Source organism: Aethalodelphis obliquidens, unplaced genomic scaffold (genome assembly GCF_003676395.1).
Source record: "Aethalodelphis obliquidens isolate GAN/ISIS:26980383/991018 unplaced genomic scaffold, ASM367639v1 scaffold45, whole genome shotgun sequence".
Taxonomy (NCBI): Eukaryota; Metazoa; Chordata; class Mammalia; order Artiodactyla; family Delphinidae; genus Aethalodelphis; species Aethalodelphis obliquidens.
The window spans coordinates 9,386,509-9,414,424 of record NW_020837989.1 but is presented as its reverse complement, the minus strand read 5'-3'; the positions used below and the strand labels follow the sequence as shown (position 1 = coordinate 9,414,424).

General features: G+C 43.8%; 1 protein-coding gene across 7 annotated transcripts in view; it reads right to left on the bottom strand.

Annotated features, from left to right (window-relative positions):
- The window catches only part of SH3TC2 (SH3 domain and tetratricopeptide repeats 2), a 65,654-nt gene extending 43,540 nt beyond the window's left edge, over nucleotides 1-22,114 (bottom strand). For 3 of the 7 annotated variants that reach the window (XR_003427749.1, XM_027081661.1, XM_027081662.1), the window contains exons 1-3: nucleotides 21,937-22,114; nucleotides 4,644-4,742; nucleotides 1,059-1,186 (exon numbers count right to left, since the gene is read on the bottom strand). Coding sequence is in view for 6 of the 7 variants with exons in the window: in XM_027081661.1 (XP_026937462.1) it covers nucleotides 1,059-1,186; nucleotides 4,644-4,742; nucleotides 21,937-21,988 (279 nt within the window). In the remaining variant the exon portion in view is untranslated. The remainder of the gene's footprint in view (nucleotides 1-1,058; nucleotides 1,187-4,643; nucleotides 4,743-21,936) is intronic. The other 4 variants (XM_027081657.1, XM_027081659.1, XM_027081658.1 and 1 more) reach the window with 2 other exon arrangements.
- Between the last annotated feature and the right edge of the window lie 5,802 nt (nucleotides 22,115-27,916).

The following is a 27,916-nucleotide window of genomic DNA, read 5'->3' as shown; positions in this document are numbered from 1 at the left end:
GGTGCCTGTTAGTAGCTAATGCCTCCAAGTTCCTGAATTCTGGAGATTTAAAAACAAAATGACTCTGCTATTTGTAACATATCTACTATTTGTGGAGCACATCCTAGCACCCAAGCACAACACCAAGCTCTCTACAGATACTATCTCATTTACTCCTCCCAACAAACCAAACACTATATTTTTTGTTACATGACAGAATAATAGAGTATGTTTCTCTTTTTAATTTGTATCAATTCATAAAGAAACTGTAAAATAACTAGAACATACTAATTTATTATGTAAAGCAATGTTCTCTTTCCCCCACCTTTAGTTGCAGCAAATTTTAAACATTCCTCCCTTTAGTTCTCCTAGTAAGTACCTCCTAAAGTATAAATAATTTAGTCATACCCTTCTTCCTTGGTTTAGCACTTGAAGATATTATCTACCTACTATGAAAGATGAGAAATTGGTTTATTTTATTGCCTTTTCCTCCTCTCATTCTAATATTTATAGCTATTAATTTTTGATTAGCAATTTTGGTACTTAAAAAAAGTACACTTACCAGTGGTTACCAGTGGCTGAGGAAAGGGGATAGAGGGGAGTTACTGTTTAGTGGGTACAGTTTAGTTTGGTATGATGAGAAATTCTGGAATGGACAGTGGTGATGGTTACACAATAATGTGAATGCATTTAATATCACTGACTTGTTCAGTAAAAATTATTAAAACTGAAAATGTTATGTATATTTTATCACAATTTTAAAAAGTCAAATTCACATTTTTTAAAAAGTATACTTTATGAGGTAGGTATTATAACGATTCCCATTCTACAGAGGTTAAGTAACTTGCTGAAGGTCAAAAAATTAATAGTGGCAGATTTTAAATGAAGTCTTCTCTGACTCTGATTCCAAGGCTTGACCCATTCGTGCTGAGCAGGGAATGTGTATATTTTCGTTCATTCAGTCAGTCAGATGTTTTCTTGAGGGCCGACTTTCTTCCTAGCACTGTCCTAGGTGTTGGAGAGGCTGTTGTGGACAGACACAAGGTGGACACAAGGTTGCACTGCTCTGCGAAGCTCACCTTAAACAATGCACGAACCTCCTGGTCCTCATTCTCCAGCGCCCAGAGCCGCCTCCTGGCTGCTTCTTGCAAGGGGCCATTTACACACCTCCTGGAGCGGCTCTTCACACTGAAGGAGAGCGTCAGATCTTAAAGAGAACAGAGTGGGAAAGATCAGGATGGAAATGCAGAAACAGGGAAGAAAGAATTAGATAACCCCCAATGTTTCCCACACCCAACCCCTACATTGATGTTCTCATCAGAGATTACAAGTGATCTTAACAATTCTCTGAGCACATTCTTTAAACTTTCCTCCCCCAGAAGAAAATATGCTGAAGCACAGAATGTTCTGGAATTACAGGAGTTGCTGCAGTTGGGTTGGTTATTTCTGTTTGTACAGAGTATATTCCTGCTCTGCCTGGCACTGAGGGAACAGTGCCACACAGAACCAGCTAGAACATGTATTTCCTCCTGTGGATGATTTGTGAAAGTTTCCAAAGAATACTAATTTATCCATATTTATGGAAGTATATTTATATGTCAAATTTATCATATGTAATAGATATTAATACTACATGCATTATACATATACACATGCATTTCCTCTAACCTGCTTCTTTCTGATTATGCATTTGTTGTTCGTCAGGGTAAGTGGCTAATATATTAAAGTCTATCTTTAATATCTTCAAAATGCACATTCATTCAATACTGTGAACAGAGGCTGTTTTAGGTGCTGAGATACAGCAGGAAACAAAACAGACAAGGTCTGGTTCTCATGGAGCTTGTATTCTTGGCAAGTAACCAATTCCATGAACACAGTAATTTCAGATGGAGAAAAGTGCTATGAATAAAAAAAAATGTTAATAGGGTAAAGAGACAGAGTGATGGAGCTGTTGGAGAGTGGATAGTGTTGCAGGGAAAGGCCACACTGAGGAGGTTCATCTTATAACTGCACTTTGCCATGTGTCTTCTTCAGACAATACGTACCAATCGCATTAATAATTATCAAACACAATGAACCTTCAAGGCAGCAACTAGATAGGCACAGAGGTCTGTCTTCTAGCCCTAACCTGCCAGGGCTTTTACAAATTCCTGAGCACATTACAGACGGCCCCTGTCATGCTGGCCTGAGAACACAGGCAGCCTGCATTTCTGTCTTCCTGTCTCTAACCAAGAAGTCGTGGAAATGCTGTGGCTGCAGGCCAGCTCTGATACGACATGCCCAGCTGACCTGACATCGGTGAGAGCTTTGGGTGGATGTTTGTTCCATTCCGTTCCTCCCTGGCTTGTGTTCTAATCTCACGCAAGCCCTCCATCTGCCGCAGTCCAGGTCCAACGACTGTCTGGTAGCCTCACTGACCACTGATCTCTAGGAGGAGGTAAAGCCCAGGGAGGAGGAGTCACACAGACGTGGACTCGAGGCTCGGCTCTGCCTTTGTTAACTGCACCACCCTCAGCAGTTAATTACCTCTCTATGCTTGACTTTTCTAATTAATAAGATGGCTTTTAGAGTACTATCCCACAGGGTTTTTAAGAGGCTTACTAAATGAGATTATGTGCATAAAGCATTTTGTTCAGTGCCGGGTGCATACTAAATGTTCAATACACACATGAGCATTAGCTTTTGCCCCTTGCAACCCCCCACCCCAGTGCTCCAACAGTTACTGCTGGCAGCCCCCAACTTGTTACAATGTAATTAACCTTGACACTAATTGATTCTGTGATTTCTGTTCACCAAACCTCCTGTCCTTTCAAAGCCTGATCTAAACTCCCCTCCAGAATCTTCCTGGGAAAAGCTCCTGATAAGTGACGGCCCCTTCAATGTGACCCTCCTTGCCATGTACTTGAATCCATGGTTATAGAACTTAAAAAACCTGGATTTAAATAAGCAAACTGCTTGTGGATCTCAACCAATGAGAGCTGATACTCAGAGCAGCATCTCTGTGCCACTGTGGGATCCTACAGTGCCCTCTTTGGATAAGGGAATAAATCAAGTTCACTCTAGTCTTAGTGTGAAGTGCATTTTGTCATTTTTTTAATACTTCTGAAAACCGGTGGTTTAGTCATGATAATGTATCTGACTGATTCTGTCTGGGACTCTTCCTCATAAAGAAGAGGGTGGCAGTTGGAGCTGAGTCTCCCCTTCTCACCCTATGACCTTCCTGGAAACAGCATCATGGCAGAAAATGCTGAAAGACGGACAAGTTCAGGTTCAGGTGGTTAAGTTTCACCTACATGTACTCTTTGTTCACTTGCCTTCATACACTGATAAGACAAAATGCTGACTCCACTGTGTTCATGAGACAACAGATGGTGGGTGATTCAGCTTTTTCAGGGATGGCCCAAGCTGACAGACAGATAAGCAGATTGATGCAACACCAAAAAACAGAGGGCAAGGTTTTTCTTATTGTCAACCAAGAAGTTTGACAGAATTTGAAATTGGGAAAAGAAAGAATATGGCATGATATTACACTGTTTACATAGTGTATATCCTTCAAAACATTCATAATGCAAATCTTTTTTCACAAATCTCGATTTTGTATGCTGGATAAAAGTACATGTTTGGGAGGCAACGGAACACCCTGGTTACAAACAAGGACCAGGGATTGAATGCCTTTCCCATAACGTATTAACTGTGCAGCACTAGGGAAGTCACCTCCCTCTCTGAGTCCCTGTTTGCCACCTTTGAAATGCAGAGTGTGGTGCCACCTTCTAGAGGTGAGCATGTGAGGCTGAGAAGTAGATGCAGGGATGACTTAGCACGTGCTTGGCATGTGATTTGCCCTCAAAAGCGGTCCCTGTTACTGGATAACAGAAACTGTATCTTCTACAGGTTTATCCTCAGAGTTTCCAGTACAAGGTTCAGCCCTCTCTCTCTGAGGATGGTTCTCTCTTTGCCAGCTTCACTGAAGTCTCTTAAGCGGAACACTGTGAAAGATATGTCCTGAGAAAAAGATTTTTTCCATTTTAATTTCAAAATCTTTTTCTCTTTCTGAAAGATTCAGACAGACATCCTTCTGCTCAGCCAATCTCACCCCACATACTCAACCCTTTATTCACTTATTTATTTAACCAATTCTGTATAACCAACTCTGTTTGTATTCTGTATACTACCAAAACTCTGTTTTGGTAGTATACAGAAAACAGACATGACCCCCATGGACCTATTCAATTATTCATGTATTTATTTACCAAACATTTCCTGAGCACCAATTATGTACAAAAAACTCTGTTAGGTACTATGTAGAATACTTAATTATTCAAAAAATTACCCCTGCCCTTCAGCACCTTAAAATCTATTTGATGATATACTTTATTTAATATAGCAAATATGTATGGAGCTCCTAATATATACCAGATTGTGAAGAACTCTGAGTGTTAGCTTGAGATGGCTTAGCTTAATCTTACAGGCAATGGAGAGCACTGGAAGATTTGTGAGCAAGTGAATATCATAGTCAAGGTCATGCTTACAAAGATGTATTTGATGGTGGTGCCTAGAAAGGATCAGAGGGAGGGAGTTTGCAGATGGGACTGATAAGGGGATTACTGTAATATTCTACATGGAAAATATTTTTTAACTAGGTTTTGTCTTTGGGGTTTAGATACCTGGAGTCATATTCTGTGGCAGGAAACATTTTTCCTTGTTTTCAGATGAGGATATAATCTCAGTGGATATGGTTGGATCCTTGGAAGAAGTTTCTTTACCTGGAGGAGATCAAATGAAAGATCATTTGCGAGAGTATAAGAAAGCTATAAGCAAGGATTGCAAGTTTTTATCAAGTGATCATTTTTTTCTCCAGGGCTGGTGGCCTAGAAGAACTCTAATTGTTACCACCATCGCCTAATAATTATTTAGTATTCAACTAAAGCATACTATCTCAATCCTATAGCAGCCTGGGTGTCCCCACTTTATTAAAAAAAGAAATTTCCCACCTACAGGTCAGACTGAGAATCCCATGGCCTAGTATACTGAATGTGTTCAATATATGCTGAGCCTACAAGGTCATTATAGATCTGACTACAGCAAGATGGATAACGCAAATGCTGGAGCAGAGCAAGTGAGAATAGCATCATAAGGGAGGTGGCTGGGGCATGGCTGTAATGGCCCTGAAATGTATGATTGTCCCCAGACTGCCCTTCTGTCTGCCCACTATACAGAGTCCTGTATGGGACTTTTTTCCTCCCCAGCTCTCTAAAGTGTTCCTGCCTTTGCAGCTGTAAAATTGGAGTGAAAAGGAGAGGAAAGAAAATCATAGCATAGACTAAGGTTAAGAAGGAGGCTATTTTGATGGCACGGGGTTGAAAAGAGAAGAAGAGTACAACTATAAAGCACAAGGCAGCAGGTAAAAATAAATAAAAGGGAAATTCAGGGCTTCCCTGGTGGCGCAGTGGTTGAGAGTCCGCCTGCCGATTCAGGGGACACGGGTTCGTGCCCTGGTCCGGGAAGATCCCACATGCCGCGGAGCGGCTGGGCCCGTGAGCCATGGCCACTGAGCCTGCGCGTCCGGAGCCTGTGCTCCACAACGGGAGAGGCCACAACAGTGAGAGGCCCGCGTACCACAAAACAAAAAAAAAAAAAAAGGGAAATTCACAAGTATTGATATGTGATGTGGGCCTCCTTCATGGTATCCTCAAAATACAACAAGAGAACTCAAGTCCTTAACACATTACTGTTGGTTACTCTGTTCTTTTGAACATGACACTGCTCAAGGACTCCACCATGGGGTCAGAAGATTATAAGCATTACCTGATACTGGAAATAGGGATTAGGAATCTTGGCTCAACCACCATTTGTCAGTCATTCATCTAATCCATCCAGCTTCTTCAACTGTAAAATGTTGGTGGATCAAACTCAAGCAGACCTACCACGTTTGCATTCTGGACCTGTGTTTCTGTTGATGCAGCCCAAGAGTGATAAGAGATGAAGTAATCGCGCTCCATCCAATCCCTGCTGGTTAATGCTGAACCCAAATCCTCAAATTGCTGCCAGAAGGCTTTGCCTTCTTCTGTGCCTATACAGTGGGACTTTGAGACCCGAGCTGAGGATCTTCCATGTCTTCATAGCAGGAACAGTTAGCACTTTTTTGGGTAATGAACAGGGAATGAAATGGATTTTGGCTTGAATGGGCTGAAAGACAGGCCCATTCGGTCACAGCTCTTCATCTAGCAAATCTTGTTAGGGGTCAGTGCCGAAAGTTAGGCAGCTTAGCTAGAAAGCTGGCAGTAATGAGCCATAGTCTAGCAGGATCATTTTGTCGTTCTGCCTCCAGGAACCAGAAGTAACTATAGCAAAAAGGTTCTGGCTTGGGAATCATGAGATATGAGTTTGCACAAATCAGATTCTCTGATACATTAGGTAGGTAACATTGGTCAAGATATTTCATCCATTCATTTTCTGAGATTTCACATTTCCCAGTCATAAGTGAGGGCTTGATCTAAATTAGCGCTTCTCAACCCTGGCTGCCTATTCAAATCCCCCAGGTTGCTTCTTAAAAATATCAGTGCCTAGGCCTCATCTCCAGAAATGCTGATTTACATCGTTCATAGTGCTGCCCAGTCATAGGTATTTTTCTTTTTTTCTCCCCCCTCCCCTGAAAAGCGGCACGTGGCCTCACGGCGGAGCCAGCCCACCACTCACCGGAAGGCGAGGGGTTCTGCCCACACACGCTGCAGGGGCTACTGTGAGCTTTGGAGGGGCGGCGGCAAGGAGGTACGGCGCCCCAACGCTCCCTCTCAGATCGCTAGAGAAGGCTTTCCCACCCAGGGCGCGTCGTCCCCCAGTCCCCCACCCATCGTCTCCCCATCAGGCCCACGGACACACTTCGGGAGATGCCAGTTCTCGGCTGGGGTGGGGGGCGGTCTGCGGTTGGGTAAGCATGGGGTCAACATAAGCATTCATGGTCAGGGGCAGGCAACGCCTGCGAAGCCTCGGGCTCCTGCGTTTGCCTAACCAGGGAGCTTGCCTGAGCCCCCCTTCACATCACCCAGCCGGTCACGATAGCTCACACTCCCGCGTACAACCTCGGCGGCGAAGGGGGAACACACGGCCAAGTCAGTCCCCCTGCACATATGAGGACGACCCCCACAAGGCACCTGCCCCTAACGAGGGACACCGGCGTGCCTTCCTTATCACCTGGACTCCCCAAGAGAGCTGTTCACCAGACTCACCACTACTGGGGGGACCCGAGGGGCTCGCTGAGAACAGGAAGCGACGCCACCTGAGGGACGCCTGGAGCCAGCCAGCGGCACCGCAGGGAGTAGGTGAGACGCTCACGTATCGACGGGGGGCGCGTGGTGAACTGTGGGACGCCTCGCGAGACTCTCCGAGAAGGCGAGGCTGGAGTGTCGGCTGCGTGAGCGAACCCGGTCGGCCCGGCGACCGCCGTGAGGCAGGGGGCGGGAGACCAAGTCCAGCGGGGATTCCTCACCTCTGCCTTACACACACCACCAGCAGGCAGGGAGGAGAGGCAAGGGGCCGGGGCCGAACGAGAAGAGCGGTCCTGGTCGCCATGAACGTCCGTCCCTCGTCAGTCACGACTTGGGCCCGGCTGAGAAGAGCTAGACATCATCTAGCATCGATACAGGTATTTTTCTTAAGTTCCCCAAATGATTCTGATTTAAGCCAGTATTGAGAACCATACATCTGGTGGGATGAATTGGGAGATTGGTATTGACATGTATACACTGATGTGTATACAATGGATGACTAATCAGAACCTGCTGTATAAAAAAATAAAATTCAAAAATTAAAAATAAAAAACCATACATCTACGTAAAGTTTTCACACTTTAATGAATGTATGAATCACCTGGGGCTATTGATAAATTGCAGATTCTGCCTCAGTAGATGGAAGCCTGAGGTTCTTCATTTCTAATGTGCTCCCAGGTGACCATCCCACTGGTCCCAGGATCACACTTGGAGTGGCAGCCTGCTTCCTTACACTAGGACAGAGTTTGAAAACTGGTATACCAGAGGCCACAGGCCACAGAAAACCCACATTTTTCTGTTTTCTTTTCTTTTTTCCCCCCGCACAGTGAATTTTTTTTTAAACTGGAGAAAAACATAGATATTTAATGTACGTTTTATATAATGTGAAAGTCCACATGAGGAAATGAAGATCTAAAGAAGGGGAATAACCTAAAGGATTTTATACTAAGTTGAGCAAACACAAGCAACTGAGGACAAGTAACTAAAATATTGGGAGAGGCTAAAGGAATTTAAGAATTATTTTAACAAGCTATTGGGGTTTTTTTTGGTTTTTTTTAAACATCTTTATTGAAGTATAATTGCTTTACAATGGTGTGTTAGTTTCTGCTACTGCACAGTGAATTTTTAAGGTTTAAATTGCTCTACATCATTTAGAAATCAGGATGTTTTACATAACCCAGATGCTTGGCTTTGCTTTGAAAACTGGAAGAACTATGGTCTGGGACCCTCATGATTATCTGGCAACAGTCAGCTGGGACTGAGCAGTCACTGCCACCACTATGGGGCATTTGTCCTCTGGCTATCACGGTCCCCAAACTGACAGCTCATGTATTTATACCCAGCCCTGGCAAACTTTGTGAGTCTGTCCCTGTTGTAAGGCTCCATGAGAAGAGACAATGGCCTGAGGACCATGAGGGCCTGTGGCATGAGCCTACCTTGAAGAAGGAAGTTCATGATGGTGACCCTGGTTTGGGGGAGAGGGTAGGGCGCACAGCTCTTAAAGGACACATGAGGTTTAGAGCAGAAAATCGCAGTTTTGCAGAATGTGATTTGTGGATAGTCTGCATCAGAATTATTTAGTTGCTTGTTTTTTAAAAGATACCTGTACCAAAAAAATTTGGAGTAAAAGTTAGAAGAGTATCTGCATGACTTGGGGTAGCCAGCAATTTCCTAAACAGAATGGAAAAAGTACTACCCACAAAAGAAATAATGGATAGATTGGAATACGGTAAGTGCCCTACATATGAACCTTCAAGTTGTGAACTTTCAAAGATGCGAACGTGCCCAGAGAAAGTACGAAGAGAGACAAGAGGAAGAAGAAGTAACTGAAGAACCAAAGAGTTTCACAATGCAGGAAATGGCAAGGGGCTTTTCTTTATTTGAGGAGGCACTGTTAGTTTTTGAGGCACAGGACCCGAACGTAGAACAGTACACGAAGGTTGCAGCAGCTGTTTAGAATGCAATCCAGTGGTACCGTGTTATCTAGGATGAGAAAGGAAGAGCTACTACCCAGACATCACTGGGTCATTTTTTCAAGAGGGTAGATAGGATTGAACCCAGCAAGGAACCAGAAGCTGTGCCATCAACGTCAGGTGTGAGTAAAATTGCAGCTTGCCCTCCGTCTCCTATTGATGATGATCCTTCAGCTCTACCATCTCCCACCTCCTCTCTCTCCTCCAGTCAGTAACTCTTCTTGCCTGTTCACTCGATGCCAGCCCCTGTATGCCAGCTGTTGTACTGTACTACTGTACTTTTCAAGGTACTGTACTGTAAGATTAAAAATGTTTTCTTTATTTTTTGTGTTTGTTTTTTATGTATTATTTTTGTGAAAAGTATTATTAACCTATAGCAGTACAGTACTATATAGCTGATTGTGTTAGTTGGGTACCTAGGCTAACTTTGTTGGACTTACGAACAAATTACACTTATGAACTCGCTCTCAAGGCAGAACTCATTCGTATGTAGGGGACTTACTGTACATTAAAAGGAAAAACTTCTGTTAGTCAAAAGATGTAATTAAGAGAGCGATAAAAGTGACAGAATAGAAGAAACTGTAGACAATATGTGTATTCATCAAAGAATTTAAATCCAGAATATATAAAGAATGCTAAAAATATTTAAGAACTAGATGGGTAACCCACTAGAAAAATGGGCAAAAGCCTTGAATAGGCATTTCACCAAAGATAATATCCAAACAGCCAGTAGATTTATGAAAATTTTCTCAAGTTCATCAGGGAAATGAAAATTAAAACCACAGTGGAACATCTCTACACAGATTGGCAAAAATGAAAAAAACTGGTAAAGCCAAGTGTTTGTAAGGATACACAGCAACCAGAACTCTCATATACTGCAAGTGTGAGAATAAATTTTGAAAATTTTCACTTTGGAAAACTGTTTGACAGTATCACTTCAAGCTGAACATATGCGTAGGTACATATGCTTAAGATTCAGCAGTTCCGCTCCACTATTATCCCAAATAATACATACATATCGTCACAAGAATATAGCTACTAAAATACTCAGAGCAGTAGTAATTCATAACAGCCCAAACCTGACAATGACTCAAATGTCCATCTACACTAGAATGGATAAGTAAATGATGACATACACAATTAAATACAATATACCAATGAGAAGTAATGAATTACAGCCACAGGAAGCAGCATAGTTGGATATATTCACCTTGTAAAAATTCACAAGCTGTGTACATATAATTTCATGTACAATTCTGTATGAATGATAAATTTCAATAAAAAGATGAATTTTAAAATATTCCTGGAGCCTTCTCACTTACTCCCCTGAAAATATCTAGGGGTAGAGTCTGGAGACATGTATTTTTACCTAGCACTTTGAGGATTTCTGATGTTCTCTATAGTGTGAGAATCTCTGGAGTAAAAAGAGCTAATTCGCCAACTGTTTTGGGACCCATGAGCCAGAAGACAGCTTGTTGAGAAACAGTAAAGAATCTGGAAAATCAGAGGGAGCTCTATAATGTGAAGAACAGTTAATAGTTGCACAGGGATTTACAGTTTACAGAGCTCTTTTAAACATGGAATTATATTTCAGCATGAAAGATTTGAAGACTTGAGCTGGGCCTTGAAAAAGAACCAGAGACCACAACAAGAAACTATCATATCAGGGAGTGGCCAAGATGGTTGAGTAGGAAGACCCTGAGCTCACCTCCTCTCATAGGCACACCAAAATTACAACTATTTCCAGAGCAGCTACTGATGAGAAAGACCAGAAGACTAGCAAAAAAATCTACAACTAAAGATATAAAGAAGAAACAAGACACAGTAAGACAGGTAGGAGGAGCAGAGGCATGGTCTCGTCAAGTTCCATACCCCAAGGTGGGCAACCCACAAACAGGAGGATAATTACAATTGCAGAGGTTCTCCCCAAGGAGTAAGGGGTCCAAGCTCACACTGGACTCCCCAGCCCAGGGGTCCTGCACCAGAAAGCAAATGCCCAGAACATTTGGCTTTGAAGGCCAGTGGGGCTTATTTTCAGGAGTCCCAGAGGGCTGAAGGAAATAGAGGCTCACTCTTAAAGGGCACACACAAAATCTCACATTCTCTGGGACCCAGGAAAGAGGCTACCGCTTGAAAGGAACCTGAGTCAGACCTACCTGATTATCTTGGAGAGCCTCCTGGAGAGGTAGGAGGCAACTGGAACTCACCATGGGGACATGGACAATGGGGACAGACATTTTTGGAATCTTGTTCTGTCATGAGGACCCTGGTACTGGCAAGCACCATTTTGGAATTTCCCTCTAGCTTATTAGTGCTGGACCTGGCCCCACCAGCAGCCTGTCAGTACCAATACTGTGATGTCTCAGGCCATGCAACAGGCCAGGCAAGGACACAGCCCCACCCACTGGCAGGCTGGCTGCCTTAAGACCCCCTGAGCTCATAGCCACCCCAGGACCTGGCCCTGTCTACCACAGGGCTGACTCCAGCTACAGGATCCCCAGGCCCTGCAGCCAGAGACCCTAGGACCCAGCTCTGCCCACCAGTGGTCCAGCACTAGCCCCAGGACCCAGCCTTACCAACCCATGGGCAAGTACCAGCCCTGGGATCCCCTGGGCTCTGACCATACCCACCACCTGGCAGACATCAACCACAGCACCACTATAGCCCTGCAGCCTGCCATGTCAGGACCCAGCCCACCCACTAGCAGGTCAGCACCAGGCCCAGGACCCCATGGGACCCAGCCTTGCCCATCAGCAGGCCAGCATCAGCTCTGGGACAACTTGGGCCCCACAGACAGCTGCCCTGGGATCTGGCCTCATCCACCAGAAGGTCAACACCAGCACTGGGACCCTCCAGGCCATGGCCCCACCATCTAGCAGGCTGACACCTGCTCTGAAACACCTTGGCCCCCTCAGCCAGCCATCAGAGGACTGAGCACTTCTCACCAGTAGGCCAACACTAGCTTAGGGACACCCCAGATCCTGCAGTCAGCAATGTAAGGAACCAACCCTGCTCAACAGCAGGCTAACAATAGATCCAGGACCCCTGACCCTGCAATCACCCACTCAGAACCCAGCTCCACCCACTAGCACTAGCCCCAGCACTAGCCCCAGCGGTGCTGGGGCTCCACAGCCAGCTGCCTCAGATTACCCAGCCATACCTACCAGTGACCTGGCAACCAACCAGACTGGGGGCCAGCCATACCTACCAGACTACCCCAGTAGTCAGCCTGCCACAACAGAAGGACCCATGCAACCCACATAGGGGACACCCCTAGATCATATAGCTCTGGTGACCAGAGAGGAGTGCACTGCTGGGACACATAGGACATCTCCTACAGAAGGCCACTACTCCAAGGTTGGGAAATGTCGTTAACCTATCAAATGCACAGAATTTTTTTTTTTTTTTTTTTTTTTTTTTGCGGTATGTGGGCCTTTCACTGTTGTGGCCTCTCGCACAGGCTCCGGACGCACAGGCTCAGCGGCCATGGCTCACAAGCCCAGCCACTCCGCGGCATGTGGGATCTTTCCAGACCAGAGCACGAACCCATGTCCCCTGCATTGGCAGGTGGACTCTCAACCACTGCGCCACCAGGGAAGCCCTGCATAGAATTAAAAAAAAAAACAAATTAGGCAAAATGAGGCAACAGAAGAATATATTCCAAATGAAGGAACAAGATAAAACTCCAGAAGAAGAACTAAGTGAAGTGGAGATAAGCAATCTACTAATAAAGTGTTCAAGGTAAGGATCATAAAGATGTTCAAGAACTCAGGAGAAAATTGGATGAACAGAGTGAGAAGTTAGAAGTTTTTAACGAAGAGTTAGAAAATATAAAGAACCAAACAGAGATGAAGAATACAATAACTGATATAAAAAAATACACTAGAAGGAATCAACAGTGGATTATATGACACAGAGGAAGAGATCAGTGAGCTGGAAGGCAGAGTAGTGGAAATCACTCAAGCTGAAAACAAAAAGAAAAAGGAATGAAAATTAATGAAGACAGTTTAAGAGACCTCTAGGACAACATCAAGCATACTAACATTCACGTTAAAGGGGTCCCAGAAGGAGAAGAGAGAGAGAGAAGGGAGCAGGGAACATAATAGCTGAAACCTTTTTAACCTGGGAAAGCAAACAGACATCTAGGTCCAGGAATCACAGAGAGTCCCAAACAGAATCAACCCAAAGAAAACCACACGAAGACACATTGTAATTAAAATGTTGGAAATTACAGATAAAGGGAGAATATATTAAAAGGGCAAGAGAAAAACAACAAATTACGTATAAGGAAAGTCCCATAAGACTATCAACTGACTTTTCAGCAGAAACTCTGCAGGTCAGAAGGGACTGGCACAATACATTTAAAGTGATGAAAAGGAAAAACCTGCAACCAAGAATACTCAACCTGGAAAGGCTTTCATTCAGATTTGATGGAGAGATCAAAAGTTTTACAGACAAAAGCTAAAAGAGTTCAGTACCACCAAGCTTTACAAGAAATTTTAAAGGGACTTCTCCAAGCAAACAAGAAAAGGCCACAACTAGAAACATGAAAATTACGAAAGAAAAAAGCTCATTAGTAAAGGCAAACATGCAGTAAAAGTAGTAACTCAACTACATATAAAGCTAGTAGGAAGGTTAAAAGAAAAAAGTAGTAAAATCATCTGTAGCCACAATAAGTAAAGAATACACAGTACAAAAGTTATGTGTGTGTGTGTGTGTGTGTGTGTATAAATGCCTCATGGTAACCATAAACCAAAAATCTACAGTAGATACACAAACAAAAAAGAGATACAAACACAAACATAGCACTAAAGATAGTCATCAAATCACAAGAGAAAGGAACAAAAGAAAAAGAAAGAAACAAAAAAGAACTCCAAAAACAATTACCAAAATGGCAATAAGTTTACCTATCAATAACTACTTTAAATGTAAATAGACTGAATGCTCCAATCGAAAGCCATAGAGTGGCTGAATGGATACAAAAACAAGACCCATACATATATGCTGCCTACAGGAGATTCACTTCAGATCTAAAAACACATACAGACTGAAAGTGAGGGAATGGAAAAAGATATTCCATACAAATGGAAATGAAAAAGAAGCTGCAGTAGCAAAACTTATATCAGACAAAATAGACTTTAAAAAACAAAGACAGTAACAAGAGACAAAGAAAGGCACTACATAATTATCAAGGGATCAATCCAACAGGAGATATAAAAATTTTAAATATATATGCATCTGACAGTGGAGCACCTAAATACATAAAGCAAGTATTAACAGACGTAAAAGGAGAAATTGACAGTAACCCAATATTACTAGGGGACTTTGACACCCCACTTATATCAATAATAGACAAATCATCTAGACAAAATCAGTACAGAATACTGGGCTTAAATGACACATTAGACCAGATGAACTTAATAGGTTTATATAGAAGAGTCCATCCAAAATCAGCAGAATACACATTCTTTTCAAGTACACATGGAACATTCTCTAGGATAGATCACATGCTAGGCCACAAAACAATTCTCGGGAAATTTATGAAAATTGAAATTCTATCAAGCATCTTCTCTGACCACAACACTGTAAGACTAGAAATCAACTACAAGAAAGAAAAAACTGAAAGAAAAAACTGCAAAGAGCACAAACACATGGAGGCTAAACAATATGCTACTAAACAACCAGTGATCACTGAAGAAATCAAAAAATATCTGGAGACAAATGAAAACTAAAACACAATGATCCAAAATCTATGGGACACAGCTAAAGCAGTTCTAGGAGGCAAGTTTATAGCAATACAAGCCTACCTTGAGAAACAAGAAAAATCACAAACAACCTAGCCTTATACCTAAAGGAACTAGAAAAAGAAGAGCAAACACAACCCAAAATTAGTAGAAGGAAAGAAATCATGAAGATCAAAGCAGAAATGAATGAAATAGAAACTGAAAAAACAATAACCTAAGAGCTTGTTCTTTAAAAAAATAAACAAAATTGATAAACCTTCAGCCAGATTCATCAAGAAAAAAAGAGAGAGGGCCCAAATCACAAGGAAAAATTTTTTTTCCTTTTCTTTAATTTTATATTTGTAGGAAATGATGGATGTCCACTAAAGTTACTGTGGTAATCACTTCTTGATGTATGTAGTTCAAATCATCATGCTGTACACCTTAAATTTATACAGTGCTGAACGTCAGTTACATCTCAATAAAACTGGAAAAAAAACCTATCATATAGAATAAAGTACTTTAGGAAAAATATATGATTTTTTTAAAATGACAAAGGAAATAAACCAAAAGGCCCATGATAGATATCGCTGGGTCACTTTTAACCATTTTTTCTATACTTTTGTCTACTTTCCAAATATTCTGTAATGGACATGCTTTGTTTTCTAAAAATGGAGGCAGGTAGAGAAGTGGCTAGGAAAAAAATCTGCAATCAGGTAGTTCTGGACTAAATCCCTGGCTTCCTCATTAGCGATGTGACCCATGTAGACCTAGTCTATGTCATTCAGATGGGGCTGACTCCATCCCTAGCTCCAAAAGTGGACACGTGACTCAAGCGTAAGCCAGTCAAGTTATGCTGTACCATGGCCAGGTGACCAAAGTTAAGCCAGTGAGAACTGGTCCTAGGACTCTCCTTAGACCTCTTCAGGAAAAGATTCCTTTCCACTGCACTTGAAGCTGTGAATATGACAGTCTGGAGCTATGGGGCCCACTACAGGGAGAAAGTTTGCCTGAGGTTGAGGCCAACCCAGTACAAACAGAGCTTAGGAAAGATAACTTCCAGATAATATCACTTGAATATTTTGACCCAGACATACCTGAAACAAACAACCCCTGAACTTTTTATTTATGAATCAATAAATTACTTTCTGGAAGCTAGTTTTATTTTTATTATTATTATTGGTTAGAGAAAGTTACTAACACTCAATTCAAAAAACACAGAGGTTTATTTAAAAACTGCCAAACTAGACCTAAATAGACCTTTCTCCAAAGAAAACATACAGATTGCCAACAAACACATGAAAGGATGCTCAACATCACTAATCATTAGAGAAATGCAAATCAAAACCACAATGAGATATCACCTCACACCAGTCAGAATGGCCATCATCAAAAAATCTACAAACAATGAACGCTGGAGAGGGTGTGGAGAAAAGGGAACCCTCTTGCACCGTTGGTGGGAATGTAAATTGATACAGCCACTATGGAGAACAGTAAAGAGGTTCCTTAAAAAACTAAAAATTGAACTACCATATGACCCAGCAACCCCACTACTGGGCATGTACCCTGAGAAAACCATAATTCAAAAAGAGACATGTACCACAATGTTCATTACAGCACTATTTACAATAGCCAGGACATGAAACCAACCTAAGTGTCCATCGACAGACGAATGGATAAAGAAGATGTGGCACATATATACAATGGAATATTACTCAGCCATAAAAGGAAACAAAATTGAGTTATTTGTAGTGAGGTGGATGAAGTCTGGCATACAGAGTGAAGTAACTCAGAAAGAGAAAAACAAATACCATATGCTAACACATATATATGGAATCTAAAAAAAAAAAATGGTTTTGATGAGCCTAGGGGCAGGACAGGAATAAAGACACAGATGTAGAGAATGGACTTGAGGACACAGGGGGGAAGAAGAGTAAGCTGGGACAAAATGAGAGAGTAGCATTGACATATACACACTACCAAATGGAAAATAGATAGCTAGTGGGAAGAAGCTGCATAGCACAGTGAGGTCAGCTCATTGCTTTGTGACCACCTAAAGGGGTGGGATAGGGAGGGTGGGAGGGAGATGCAAGAGGGAGGGGATATGGGGATATATGTATACATATAGCTGATTCACTTTGTTATACAACAGAAACTAAGACAACATTGTAAAGTAATTATGCTCGAATAAAGATAACAAAAAAATAAAATAAAATTGACTTTGGCACAGAAAAAAAGAAAACCTGCCAAACTGCCTTCCAAAATGGCTGTACCATTTTGCATTTTCATCAGCAATGTGTGAAAGTTCCTGTTGCTCCACATTCACATCAGCACTTGATAGTATCAGTCTTCTTAAGTGTAGCCCTTCTAGTAGGTTTGCAGTTTTATCTCATTGTTTCAATTTATACTTCTCTTCTAGTAGGTTTGCAGTTTTATCTCATTGTTTCAATTTATACTTCCCTAATAACTAATGTTGAATATTTTTTCACATGCTTATTTTCCATCCCTGTATTTTCTGAATGAAAGTGTCTGTACATTTTAATTGGGTTGTTTACCTTCTCATTACTGAGTTATAAGATTTTTAAAAAATATTCTGGATACAAGTGTCAGATATGTGGTTTACAAATATTATCCCCCAGTCTATGGCTTCCTCTTTATTTTGTTGGTCGATTCATATAGGTGGTAGAAAAGCAGGATTACTGGTAAAGAGCTCAGCAGGATAGGGGTGAATGAACTTTGCGTGCACATGAGCTGACAGAGGACATACTGGAGAGGTGAGTGGTCATGGGGCTAAAATTGATAAATATGGTAGAGTCAGGATAGGGAGAGCATTTTAAGGAAGGCAGAGGAATTTAGATTGGAAATAGCAAGCAATATGGAGCTATGAAACATTCCTGTGCATAGGTGTGGCAAAACAAAAGTGGAAATTCTACCTGGGATAGCACAGGAAGGACAGAGAGAGGCAAGGAGGTGAAGCAAGGAGGATAGCTGAAAAATTGTATGGCAGTCCACGGGTGTGAGTGTGAGAATATGGACTGTGATCTTGGCAAATGAGAAGTCAGGGAATAAAGTGAATGACACTATATTTTAAAGTTAGAAAAGGGAAGGCATCTTGACATTTTAAATATGAGAGATAAAGATGAGGAGAGGCAATAATTACAGAAAACGAATATTTGAAAGGAATAAAAGACCATTGAGTTCCACTCTTAATTTTACTGTTGAGAAACTAAGGCCCCAGAGAGGAGTAATGATTTAACCGGGGTCACACAGCAAGTCAGCAATAGAGTCAGAGGCCATCCAGATCATTGGGTGCAGACCTTGCCAGTTCCACTACATAAACCCAACCTCAGAATGCTGAGATCTATGGTTTCCAACTTGGGAAATATTTCACTCACAGAAACTTGCTGGAAATGAGAATTCACTCCTATTTCTCCTCTCTCAGTCTCTCCTTGATCCCACCCATCCACCACCACTCCCAACTTTAAGAAGATAACTAAACAGTAAACATTTCCCTGCATTCTTTTCTTCTCCACCCACATTTTTTTTCTTTGACCTGACAAGCATACAACCAGCAATTTTTATGATGTAAACCCACATTGTCCTGTTGGAACAAATACCAAATTAGAATTACAGCTACATTTATCTACATGAATATATCTTAGATCATAATGTTGAGCAAAAAAATAAAAGCAGTTTGCATAATGATATCATTTTAAGTTTAAAAATCTTCAAAATAAATTCTTTGCAATGATATGAGTACACAAATATGTAATAAAAGCACAAAACTACTGAATTCATAAATGTGATTAATTTGGGGGAGGAGAGTAGGTAGTGAGATTGGGAAGAACTACCAGGGGACCCTAATTGTATCTGTAATCTTTTATTTTTTCAAAAAGTAAAAGAAAGAAAGAAGTTCTGAAGCTAATAGGACAAAAAGTAGAAATTTGCATATTGTTCTCATAGTCTCTATTATCAGTATGTTCAAAGCACCTCACGAGCTTTTTAAAGCTCAAATGTGAAGCATGGTTTGCTATTGTCAGCATTCACCCCCCCATCTCCTATAATTTTACTGATGATTCGTATTTACCAAAAATGTTGAAAGGAAAGTTACAAACAACAGCGATCAATGTAGGCAAATGTATCTCTCCCACATCCTCTGTTTAAGGGTGTAAGTCTGCCAGATGTCTTCAAGATAGTGTTGAAATATAAGGGGGCAGTGCTAGAAGCTTTTAGACCAACAAATCTTGACATGACTTGCTCTGTGATCCTAAGTGAGCAACTGTAGTTTAACAGTGGCAAGAATTTCCAGGGGTCCAGAAGCCAGAAATAATGGCAGTTACTAGAAACCCATCCCCTGCCCACATGCAATCAGGAGATTTACGTGAGTAAGTAAGAAACATCACGGAAACAGATGCTGCAGGCAGAGTCCATGTGTGAGAATGCAGCACACCTGGGGGGTGTCGGGGACAATGTTTGTCATTGTGTCACACCAAGGCAAACCAGCTGGGCAGCTCTCTGGGGCTTAGTACTGTCAAGCCTTCTTCTTTCCTGCCTCCCTAACCCTTGAGGACTGTTGGTCCTCACTGTTTACTCCCACTGAAACAGACACAATGACTGAAGCAGCCAAAGAAGCAGGAGCACAGACTCCTACTCCAGTAGAGTAAGGAATAGGAAGAAGGAATGTGGGAGTGGTCCCTATTAGCTAACAATAAAACAGCCCACAATTACTGAGGGTTTATCAGAAGCCAGACACTCTGCTAAATCCATGAGATGAATTATCTGATTTAATCTTCACGAAAGCTCCGTGTGATAGATACTATCATTAGATTCATTTTACAGACAGGAAAACTGAGGTTCGAAGAATATGAGACTTGCCCAAAGTCACACACTATTAGGTCACTCCAGCATGTGTCTCATACTTTGTTCCATTTCTCTAGGATAAATAGGGGGAACCTAGAAGGGGATGTTTACAACAACTGGCCTCAGACCTATAACACCATATCATCCTCCCTAGGGAAATCCCCTGACAAGTACAGAAAACAGTTTAGGGAGATGGCATGAAAAGCCTCAGTAGAAATAAATATCAGGCTGACTCCTGGTGAAAAAGTGAATCCAGGATGCCAGCCGATTCGACGGCAAAAATCTGGTGAAACAATAAGATAATTGAATGATAGTATTATAAGAACTTTGAGGATGTTTTCTTCAATGTTGGTTGGTTGGTTTTGAGCTGCAGAATTCTTTTACATGAAATTTTGGGTTGAACAACAGGATGTCAAACAGGAGCAGAGCTGCTCCAGCTGAAGCTGGGTGTCAGGGACTAGGAGCAGAGCTCCCTAAGATACCTTCACAGGCAGAGTTAACCCCCTCATTTTATAGATGAGAAAAGGGAGGCCTAGAGAGAGAGCATGATATGCCAGAGTCATAGAGATGTGATTAATGTGCCTTGTTTTATTTATTGTGCTTAATTAACTGTGTACCAGGTTGTTTTAACTGTTTCACATGTAAACTTAATCCCTACCACGACCCTGTGAGGAAGGCATAATTATATCATAAAATCTACAGGTGAGGAAACTGAAACACAGAAAGGTTAAATAAATTGGTCAAGCCAAATCAAAGAACTAAGATCAAATCCAGACACTCTGGCCTCAAAGGTCAGGGGATTAACTGTGAGGATGCCTGCCTAAGAGGAAGTAGACTGAGTCAGATCTAGAACCCAGGTCCCTGCCTTACAGAGCGGTGGTTCTTCATGTTCCCACAGCTCCCATGCAACGTCTGCTCCCATGGGGTGCAATGACAACAGGATTTAGGGGGAGGGTCTGAAAAGTATATACATCTTAGAAATCTGGAGAATCTTTCTTCCAGATTTGTTTCCTAGCTGAAGGTCATGCCTTTGTGCCAAGGGCATTTGCTTGCTTATAAAGTCTAGGGTTGCTTAGTCTGGGAGCCTTTCCCTGCTGGAGGTACCAAGGTGCCTAGGCTGAGACTTCAAGCAGAGGAAGCAGAACGTGGCTGCTTCAGATTCGCTTTAGGAACCTCTAGTGCCTTCCATGTTGTCGAGCCCAGGTCACAAGACTACAGGGGGAAGTCATCTCAGAGAGTAGAAGGCCTTAGCTAGAGGTTCTCCTGGGCTCCCCCTCCAAGGAAACATGGCAGTGCTCCAGGAAGATAAGGAATCCTAACAAGGGTTAGGAATGATTTCTTGGTGTAATGCTCTTCTGTCTCCCAAGCAAGTCCTCCTCCAAAGCCACCACTCATCCTAATAAATGCCATACATGAGACCACAGGGCCTCACCTTGGTCTTGCTGTGAAAAGAAGCGAGGAGCTTGCATTAAGGTGACCAACAACCCCAGTTTGCCTGGGACTGTCCCGGTTTTAGCACTGAATGCATCCTGGGAAAGCCCTGGGTCCCAGTGAAACCGGCAAGGCTGGTCACCCTGTGTCAAGTCTCAGATGACTTGACAATTCTTAGAGCAACAACTCTGTGACCTCAATTTGACGTACAAAAAAAAAAAAAAAAGAAAGAAAAAATCACACTATAACAGGTAGGAGGCAGGAAACTGCCTGTTTTTCTCCAGTAACATTAACCCGGACAAAAATAGGGTTGAGTGGCTTAGGCCAAGTTTATGACCACTCCTGGGCCCCAGAGGAACTAACTGCCTGAGCTTTCTTCCTGAACTAGGGAATCTTGGGAAGAAAGGAAGGAAGGGCTTAGTCACACCCTGGGAATGGCAGCCAAAAGCAGCACTCTCTCTCCTCCTCCTAGAGCAAGCTCAAAGCCTCTTTCTTCAGGAAACGTAGATGCTTCCCAGGCTTCACTCCCTTTTCACAAAGCCAGAATGACAAATACTAAGTGAGGAAGGGAGAAGAAGAAGCCAGAAAGTACAACCATCTCCCCATCTTTAGAAGAGTAGCTCCCCCAACCCAGCAGATCCGTAAGCCTTCACTGGACCCACCACCTCAGCCAAGCCACAGGCCGGGGCACCCCAGGAAACTCACCTGGCCCCCAGGACAGACTCGGCTCCCAAGGGATGCAGAAGCAGCCACCCATGTGTGCACCATCCTCCCCGGGCCAAGGCCCCTGGGAACACCAGCCAGAGGAGCACTGGGAGGGGACAGCCTCCCAGCGGTGTCCCTCCTCCCGCCTCCTCCCTGGCACACGAGGGACCAAGTCCCGCTCAATGCACAATGCAGTCTTTGATATCCTGGCTGAGGCAGCAGGCCCAGGGAGGATGGGAGGGGCAGCCCAGCCCTCAGGACCCGTAGTCCTTGCACTGTCAGGCCTCTGACTGGGGAGTAGAGCTCCTCCCTGCCTCTCTACAGATTGCTTCATGCCTATCAGGCTGTGGCACATTCCACACATTCTAGGATTGAGATACACAGTTTGGTTCTTATGGGGGTGGATGGGATGGGGGGGCTGAGGGGGGAGGAGGAATCAAGGCTGCTGCTGTTCTTGCTCCCTCCCTGACTGGCTTGGCCCACAGTAACTTGCCTGCTACTGGGAATGGGCTCCCCACCCATCCTCTCTGTGCAGACACCTCCCTTAGCTATCTGGGTGAAGCTGGACCTGTGGGCACAGCATCTTACCTCACCCCCAGCAGCATCAGTAAGCCAACGCCCAGCCCTGGCTCCCAAAGTCTTGGTCCGAAGGAATCCAGGAAATCTCCTGATGTAGCCCAGCATCTTACAGATAAGAGGATGGAGGACCAAGTATGTTAAGGCCACAAGTATGCACAAAAAACGGTCACACCAGACCAAACTCTTTTCCATTTTGGATAAGGAGCAGAGCAGGGGGATGCAGTTGATACGCTATGGCTGGATTTCAGAAAACCTCCCATGACATCTCCTGAAGGAGACGGAGAAAATATAGCTGAATGCCAACAATGTGAGAGGCGTGACTGATCCAACAACCTAGCTCAAGGATCATTAATTACTTACTGTTTGCTTAATGCCCAAAGCAAAGGTTGGTGGTGAGTGGTCCAAAGAGTGAGGAGGTGTGGCCTAGGGAAGGCAAGGGTCCTGACTTGCAGGCTGCTTGGAGGCTGAACTTGCGATTAGTCTCATCAGCACTTTAAGGAGGGAGATGGCCTGGTCAAGGTTATATTCTGGCAGGAGCACTGGGATGACAGTGTGAAGGATAGCCTAGGGGTCAGTCTCACTGGAGTGATCAGGGGTGTCCACTGCACATCCCAGCTCAGCCCCAGGTGACAGGGCCATGTCTCTGAAGTCTGGCTTCAATTTCAGTGCTTACTTGTCTTGACTCCTAGTGACTGAATGTTCACTATAGGTCAGGCACTTATCATACACTATTTCATTTAAATCCCATAACAGCCCCATAATATTAGCATTATCATCTCTATTTTGTAAGTGAGAAAGCTAATGCAAGTATAATTGCCCAAGGCCCCACCATTTATGATTGTCAGATTCAGGGCTTGAACCAGGTCTAGTTGATTCCACAGCCCAGGAGCTTCTCTTTTCTAATATTCAGGCTCTTTCCATGACTACAATGAGGAAGGATTTGGTGATCTGATGCTGAGCCCTCTGGAGCTAGCTGAGCACTTACGGAGGGCCCGGGAGAGGAGGGCTGGGATGGGGCCAGGAATGCAGGGACACAGGGTCTCTCTGATCACAGAACTGCCATGGAGGATGTTTTCCTTGCACACATCTGTTTAAAGTTTCCGCTTCCCATAATGTGTCTCATGTCTTTTCCCCTCACCAAAGCACAGTGTTTTAAGTATGAATTAGGATGTTTTCTTGGGCCTAGGATAAAAGGGCAAGGGTTCCTTTAGAAAGCAGCCACTAAGAACTTTGGGAGGTACATGGGAATCAGTGAAGAGAAACCATGGTCTAATGTGCACATGATGATGAATGCTCAGACTTAACATTTCTCCTTGACTTGGCTGCACACCATTTCTATACAGGTGCAGCAACAGAGGTCAGCAATTGTAAATGATCAAGGCCAACCAATGGAAGGAACCCCAGGCCATCTGTCAGAGATGACACCCTGAGGCAGTTGGTTGAGACACACACATTTTGGCAAACCTGAAATAAACGGTTCATTTTGGAAAAAGTCATTATTGCTTCTCTTGAGATGCAGGAAATCAGTGCTCTTCTGCTTATGGATAGCTCAGATGAATTAGCAAGAACAAAGAGCTTTCCAGACAAGAGAGCAGCAGGTACAAAGGCACTAAGGCTGGAACTTGCTTAGAAAGCTAAAGGAAAAGTGTGTGTGGTCGGAGTCTAGTGAGGCAGGACCGGATAGAGATGAGGTCAGTGAAGGCAGCAAGAAGCCAGGTTGTGTAGGACTTCGAAGGCCATCTGAAGGCTTCAGCTTGTACATTGTGTGAGATGGGAGCCGATGGAGGACACTAAATAGAGGAGTCATGTGACTGACTTATGATTTTTAAAGGGTCTCTCTGGCTGCTCCTTGGAAAATAGGCTGCAGCTGGAATTCCAAGTATGCAGCAATTGTAACAACCGGGAGAGAGATGATGATGGCTTGAACCAGGGTAATAGCAATGGATATTTTTGAATGAAGAGCATATTAGTCAAAGTTATCTAAGGGAAACAAATCCAATAGGAGATATATGTGTGTGTGTGTGTGTGTGTGTGTGTGTGTATATATATATATATATATATGTGAAAACATGGTACAATGTTCCTCTGGTGTGTGACCAGGCATTCTGATTTGTTATGGAAACCAGACACCCAGATTTTCAGGTAAAGTTTCCAAATTTTTAAATATTCACAAACTGATTCAGAACATCTTGCAAATCACTGTGTGAGCCAATACTTCAGGACAGATAAACATGCCTGCAGGCCAAATCCAGCCCAAGACCAGCCAGTTTGCCACTTCAGATGAAAAATTGAATTTTTTTCTTGTAAAATTTACAATCTAGTTGGGACAATAATACATGCACTTGGGTACGACAATTCAGCGGAAGAACTGAAAGACCATGTTATGGGGAGAATTGTGGCCCCCAAAAGTGATGTATTGAAGACTTAACCCCCAGTACATCAGAATGTGGTTTTACTTGGAAATACAGATTGTCATAGATGTAATTATTTAGGTTCAGATGAGTTCGTACTGGAGTAGGGTAGGCCCCTAATTCAATATGACTGGTTTCCTTATTTAAAAAAACAAACAAAAAATAAACCCACCCTGTGAAGAGATAGAGACACAGAAGGTGACAATGAATGGAGAAATTAGAATTCTGCAGCTGCAAGCCAAGGATGCCAAGGATTGCCAGCAACCACCAGAAGCTAGGAAGAGGCAAGGATCCTTCCTCTGCAGGTTTCAGAGGGCGCATAGCCATGCAAATACCTTGATTTGGGGCTTCTAGCCTCCAGAATTATGAGACAGTAAGTTTCTGTTGTTTTAACCACTCAGTTTGTGACACTTTGTGAGGGCAGCCCAAGGAAACAAATGTAGACCACATGAGAGAGAAGAACAACAGGTCACTTATTCAATCACATTATTCAGTGAACAAATAATTATAGAACATCTGCTATACCTAGGCATTGATCTAAGTTGTGAGGATACAGCAGTGAACAAAACAGACAAAAGACTCTCCCTTGTGTAGCTTACATTCTAGTGAGGGGAGAAAGACAAGAAACAGTAAATAAGTAACTTGTGCAGTGTGTTAAAAAGATGGAAAATGATACAGAAAAAAGGAATGGAACTGCCAGAGTAGAGAGGCTGCAGTGTTCAAAAGGGCGGAGAGAGAGTTGTCACTGAGAAGGTGACAGCTGCGTGACCTGGGGGACAGAGGGTATCATGGGCATCCAGGAGAAGAGCCTGCCAGGAAAAGGGAAGTACCAGCGCCGAGGCCCTGAGGCAGGGGCGTGCGGGCGTGCTGGAGGGAGGGCAAGGGAGGGCGCAACCTGAGCAGAGTGAAAACGGGGCAGGAAGCAGAGGGTACCCCCGAAGGAGTAACTGAAGAGAGTTTAAAGAAGAAGCTATTTACAACAGTGTGGGCAGGGTTAAAGAAAACCAGCAAGGATGGTGAGGCACCCCAGGGTTAGGAAGACTAAAAAGCCATTAACATCCTGAAGGGAAGCCTGACGGGACAAGAGAATGGCTGTTGGAATCTAGCAAGAGCTGGATGCAGGCCAGGACTAATGACAGGAGCTGTGTTATTAATAGTGGAACACAGCTGTGGCCTAGCCAAGGCCATGTGTGCACAGGGGGCAGAGGAATAAATACTCCATCCGCTCACCTCCCATCTTCCATTGACTGAACACAACTGGAAGCCAAAGGGTGAGAGAGCTGAGTTGAGGAGCCCTGTAGAGGCCAGCCTCCCGGGGGGCACAGAGCAGGGGAGAGAAGGGTGGAGAGGTGATTCCAGAGGATAACTGAAGATTATCCAGTACAAGGGGAGGGGCAACAGCATCCTGAAGATGCAGGGTTTACTGGACCACTTTAAGGAGGTTGGCTTTCACTCTGAGTGAAATGGCAGCCATTGCAGAGTTTTGAGCAGAAGAATGATGTGACTTACAATCTGAAAGAATCAGAGGAGCTATCATAGGCTACTGCAATAATCCAAGCAAGAGGAAAGGGTGGCATGGGCCAGGGTGGTAGCAGTGGAAGTAGTGAGATGTGGCAATATTCCGGCGTATTTTGAAGGTAGAGGCAGAACTGCCTGTGAATGAGATGCAGGCTGTGAGAGAAGGAGGAGTGAAGGATGGCTCCCCATGTTTGGGCCTCAGCACCTACAAGGAGCAGGGTAGCCATGACCTGAGATGGGGGTCCCACAGGGGGAGCAAGCTTGGCTGAGTGGTTGGGTGAACAGGTTGAGTATAAGAAGTCTATTCTCCATCGGCTTGAGGACATTGAACAGGCAGTAGGATACACAAGCCTGGAGTTCAGGGGAAAGGCCTCTACTGGAATCATCAGTATACAGAGATATACTGGAGACATAAGGAGAAGGTTAGCATGTCCTAATGAGAACAGCAAAGAAAGCTTCATGGAGGAGGTGTGACCGGGGGCCTTGAAGGATGGAATTTTGACAGGCAGACATAGGTGGGAAGAGAATCCCAGACCGAGGAAAAGCCATTAGCAAAGGTGCTACGATTGGCACTGGGGACAAGTTTAGGAAAAATTCATTCCGTTTGAATGAGCCGAAGGACTGATGGAGGGAGCCGAGATGTAAGCCTCTTAACTTCTGGTTCATTCGCTTATCTGTTTATTCATTGAACATTACTGGTCACCTTACTTTAAAGGCTATTTTTGTTGTGTACATTAATAATAATAAATGCTTACTGAGCTCTTTCATGTTCCTGTGAAAAGTCCACATTTAATCTTCACCCCCTACTTAAAGATCAGCAAACTAAGAGTCTGGGTGACTCACCCCAGCTCACCCGCTCACTGGGCACAGCAGACTCAGGGCTTGAGCCCAGGAGGGGAACTGCGGGGCCCTGGTCCTCACCACTCTGGTCAGTGCCCGAAGCTCTGCCAGGAAGACTGATCCGCGTCTGTGCGGTGTAGACACGCGGCCGTCACAGGTGTAGATAGGTCACCACACCACGGGCGAGGTGACGCCCAGACTTTCCTCTGCAAGGGGTGAAAGTGAGCCCTTGCCAGGGGTCAGCTGAGGAACTAGCCCAGCAGCTCAGGGAGGAGGCCTGGCTGCTGACCTGCTGACTGGGGCAGAGGTCACCGCGCTGCCAGCTCTGACCTCACCCAGGACTGCTGACTGCTCTTTCCAAAGCGTCAGTTTCCTGTTTCTTGGCTCCCACATCCAACCTGGGGTCAAGGGCAGGCAACCGATGCCTCACCCTGGAAGGTGAGCCATGAAAGTGTCCTTACAGTAACGTGTCCACTCCCCAACCCCAGTTAAAGATAAAGAAACAGAGCCCTAGGGCTTCCCTGTTGGCGCAGTGGTTGAGAGTCCGCCTGCCGATGCAGGGGACACGGGTTTGTGCCCTGGTCCGGGAAGATCCCACATGCCGCGGAGCGGCTGGGCCCGTGAGCCATGGC